At 41.9% G+C, this 3,898-nt stretch overlaps 1 protein-coding gene across 1 annotated transcript; it reads right to left on the minus strand.

Moving 5' to 3' along the window:
• Positions 1–6: 6 nt before the first annotated feature.
• TDT (tonoplast dicarboxylate transporter) lies at positions 7–1,764 on the minus strand. Its single transcript, XM_021438655.2, has 2 exons — positions 1,226–1,764; positions 7–526 (listed from the first exon to the last, which is right to left on the minus strand). The coding sequence occupies exons 1-2, from the start codon at positions 1,649–1,651 to the stop codon at positions 32–34; spliced, it is 921 nt and encodes a 306-aa protein (XP_021294330.1). The 5' UTR covers positions 1,652–1,764; the 3' UTR covers positions 7–31.
• Positions 1,765–3,898: the final 2,134 nt, after the last annotated feature.

A 3,898-nucleotide genomic window follows, 5' to 3' on the forward strand; every position in this document is an offset into this window, starting at 1 on the left:
AGCCTGAAGTAATGAAAGGGAGAGTATAAAGTCACCAGGGTTCCTTACCTAACGTGTCGAGTTCTCTCTTCAGGTGGGCTTTGTCCAAGTAAGCAGAGAGGGCCTGGCTAGAGCCCCTAGACAAATACAACAGACAAAGTATGGCCCACAAAGCGAAGAAAATCAACAAAGCCAACGGAAAACCGAAGAAGAACCACGTGTTGAAACCGATGGAGTTGGCTTCCTGGGAGGCGCTCTTCCACATGGCCACCAGTATCAGGTTGACACCTGTACCGGTGAGGGTGCTCATGCCCCCTATAGGAGCGGCGAACGTGACCCCGATAACCACAGCCCGACAGAAGTTGCCAACAAGGGTGGACCGGGTGGGGCCCACTGGCAGGCGCTGTAGGATCCCCGTGGCCACAGGCATCATCATCACGGCACACGCCACGTTGTGCATCCACATGCTGACGAAGAACGTGGTGGCACAGATGCCGAGCAGGAGGAGAGGTGGATTCACCGGATCCCCACAGAACCGCAGAGTGATCTGCGTGACCCACAATTGAGATAATGACAAATGAGAAATGTCCACTCAAATCGTTCAGCAAACATGTTCTGCAGTTCTAGGATCATCTTCACCAAGGATAAAATATTGCTTGTCCAAGCCAAAAGAGGGAGAGAGTTTTGCTTGTCTCTAAGTGGTGGTGAAAGTCAAATATTGATGGCCCCAACAACACCATATTACACATTTTTTTAGATAAAAAAATGTGCTTGCTCCAACAGATCGCATACCAGTACAACAAGAATATGGCTTTTGTATTGTTTCCTGTTTTACTTCGTTTGATTGCTCAAGTAATTCAAAAACTCTTAACCTTTTCTACTTTGAATCCAACCAATGAAGTTTCCTTCAAATTTATATAAAGTTCATGCGTACAAGTTCCTGTGGCGTTATGCCAAACTTGGAGCTTTGATATCTGAACAAAAAGCATGATCTTATAGTTTTGAGTATTAACTTCGGAAAGAAAAATGTTGGGGTGGTACTGTTGGGCGTTGGGGCAGCAGAAAGTGCATAACTTCATTCATTTTTGAAGCCCGAAAGCAAAGACGCTGCTATAAACTTTCAAGGCCAATAGATAAGACTTGAAGAATTCTAAGGATTACTGCTACGCCAATTTTTTAACAACAATGAATCAATCTGAAGAGAAAGGTAATACTTGAAACGAATAAATTCATAAGGATAACTTACATTCAAGGCCAATCTTCTATGAATGTTGTAGCGCTCAACAGCAAGAACAAGTATGAAGCTACCCAGAACAAGGGTTATCACATCATCCATGTAAGAGTGAGCAACACTATCAGCAGAAGCGATTCCGAAGAGAGGAAACAGAAAGAGAGGTGCCATGGAGGTGATCGGCATGGGCACAGCCTCCGTGAGCCACCAAGCAAACACCCACGCCAGAAGCGCTAACATGTTTCGGCTGGCCACGGGACCATCAAACTTGACACAGAGGCAGATGACGGTACACAAAAGGGGTCCTAAAAGGACGTACAAACTTTTAAGTGTGACTAAGGATCTGAGAGAAAAGGGTGAGCTTGACGACGGCTCGACTGGATCATTGACAGGGAGAAGTGGGCTTTTCGGATCATCATCAGAATCGTGATCGCCCTTCATTTTTTTTGCCGAACAGAGGAGATGTAAGAACAGTGGGCAAGAATGGGATATGAACCCGGAGAGGTGGAAGATGGAGGCTCTGACAAGGTTTGTTTTTATAGCTGACACTTTGGATCGAGGGGAGTTGTGGACAACTTTGCTTTTTTCATCCTTGTTATATTTGGACCATAGTTAATCAATGTAAATCATGTAATTAAGCTATTACCAAAACAGGACTAATTCAGACATTAATTCATTTTCTACGAAGGAAAAGTTTTGGAAGGATAGGCCCAATAGGTCATCAACCGAGCCACGTGGGTATCTTTATTCCACAAGTTACTTCAAGAGGTTGTAAATTAATCCTGGCATGATTGATTATTGGGATAATCTTAAAATTTTTTTCAAATGTCAAGCAATTGCACAGATAAACATTTGGGATTGGTAGAACATGTGAAGATGCTGTGAGCTGTTAATAAGCAAAGGAGATAAACAAATGGAGTGCCCCAGCCAGACAAGATGTTAACAGTTTTTTCTTTTTCTTTTAGCCATTCTAGTAATGATAATGTTTCCTGGACTTGAAAGTGATGTTTCTTTACTCTTATAGGTGGCAGTTTTCGATTTTACATGATAAAGATTAAGCTGACATGTAAACACTGTTTGTAGCCATCTCTTTGGGAGATTACTTCTTAGGCTGTGAACTGGTGATACCGTTTTTAGGTTTTGATGCCTGTGGTCAGATAGAGGTTAAAATCCTCTTATGTTTATCTTGATATGGAGAGAAGATCTGATTCATCAGTAGCTTTCCTTTGCTTGTTGAATAGGTCGCCATTGTTTGCGGTTGAGGTTAGACACACTAGTTCAGGACAATGTTCAAAACTGCAATCTGGTTCTGCAACAGGGCAGCCTTTTAATAAGATAACAAAAATCCTGGAGAGGGTCATGTGGATTGTGGATATGTTCTTGTTAAGATTATTCTTTTCTCGTAAATTAATGTGCAAAGAATGACCTTTCCTGTTGTGAATACAGACCAATTCTCACCTTGCAGAGCAGAGGAGAGCATGGTGTTCCCTCGACCCGTGGACTGCAATAATTGTCAATCAATGACAAACTTCCAAAACCTTTGGCAGGGCCCAGCACCCAACTGCTAGAAACCATCCTACCTGGTAAAGGCTCATCTGTGGAATCCGAAAATAGTTGATGAAGGAGGAGACGTGTGTGGACTAGGCGGTGGATGAAGTTGACGTAGGCCAAAATTCTAATAATTCAGCCCGATGGAAAACAATTTATGGTCCCGCAGGCCGCAGCAGTCCATCCTGAGTGGAGTGTGAGTGAAAGTGATATCCCCTTAACCCCCAACATTTTCCCTAAACTTTACACATGGGATGTCCTGAATAAATTCCTAGTATCTTTGAGATATATCAAAAACTTGAAAGGGTCCCAATGAAATGAAGCAATTGGGCAGCAAAGAATCCAAAACTCCTTTTCAGCAAAGACAAATGGCATCATTAGCTTTCATTTTGATTAAGTTTTGGAAATGGAGGGCCATAAGTTTTCTTATACATACGGATCATCATTTTACACATGTCACAGTAAAATTTTCAGTGCAAAAACATTCCAATCGAGGTCAAAGGTCAGTGAGTTTGCAAAAGCCGATCATAAAAGTGGTCAGCTTAAGCAACAGATCGACACAGTGTTAGAGTTTTGAATCCATGAGAGGCGGCTGAGTTACTTGCAGAAATGAAAATCTTACTCAAGTACTTTTTTATGGAAATGACTAATCCATGACGTATAGATGTCCTCCCATGTAAACTTTTCAAGAAAGGTATGTGAAACACTGTTCCATGAATCGTTCAAACGTTTCAATGTTGTAATAATGGTAATCCTTGTTGTGCCAGCTTGTCATTATTGGTTGGCCTGTTGACCCTGACATTACCATTATCCGCACATTTTGATAAGATTAAGTTTATTTTAATTGCTTTTGTCAAAGAGGAAACTTGTTCATACAGCTCTCTGCTTGCTTTCCATATGACCCCATTTCCATTTGCTTCTGCCACGGATTCACGACGCCCCCAATCAGAACCAACTAAAGGAAGATTTTTGGGTTCTTAAACCATTTGTTTTTGGTTTGCAAACCTCCTTAAGGAGGATTTACGATTTCAAATTTGCATTTTTGTATGTTGGAAGGTAAAACCTTGAAGAACCGTTCATGAAGGAATCGATTGAAACCCATGTTCTGAATTGAGATCAAGTTGGCACTCAAATCTCAGG

This window comes from Theobroma umbraticum, unplaced genomic scaffold, assembly GCF_002168275.2.
Source record: "Theobroma umbraticum cultivar Fairchild unplaced genomic scaffold, ASM216827v3 scaffold_204.0, whole genome shotgun sequence".
NCBI classification, from domain to species: Eukaryota; Viridiplantae; Streptophyta; class Magnoliopsida; order Malvales; family Malvaceae; genus Theobroma; species Theobroma umbraticum.

What these genes read in the sequence shown, in the direction of transcription:
- TDT (XM_021438655.2), bottom strand. Translation starts at nt 1,651, where the DNA reads ATGAAGGGCGATCACGATTCTGATGATGATCCGAAAAGCCCACTTCTC. An exon ending in ATAGAAGATTGGCCTTGAAT is followed by an intron (nt 527 to 1,225) that starts GTAAGTTATCCT and finishes TGGGTCACGCAG; the next exon opens with ATCACTCTGCGGTTCTGTGG.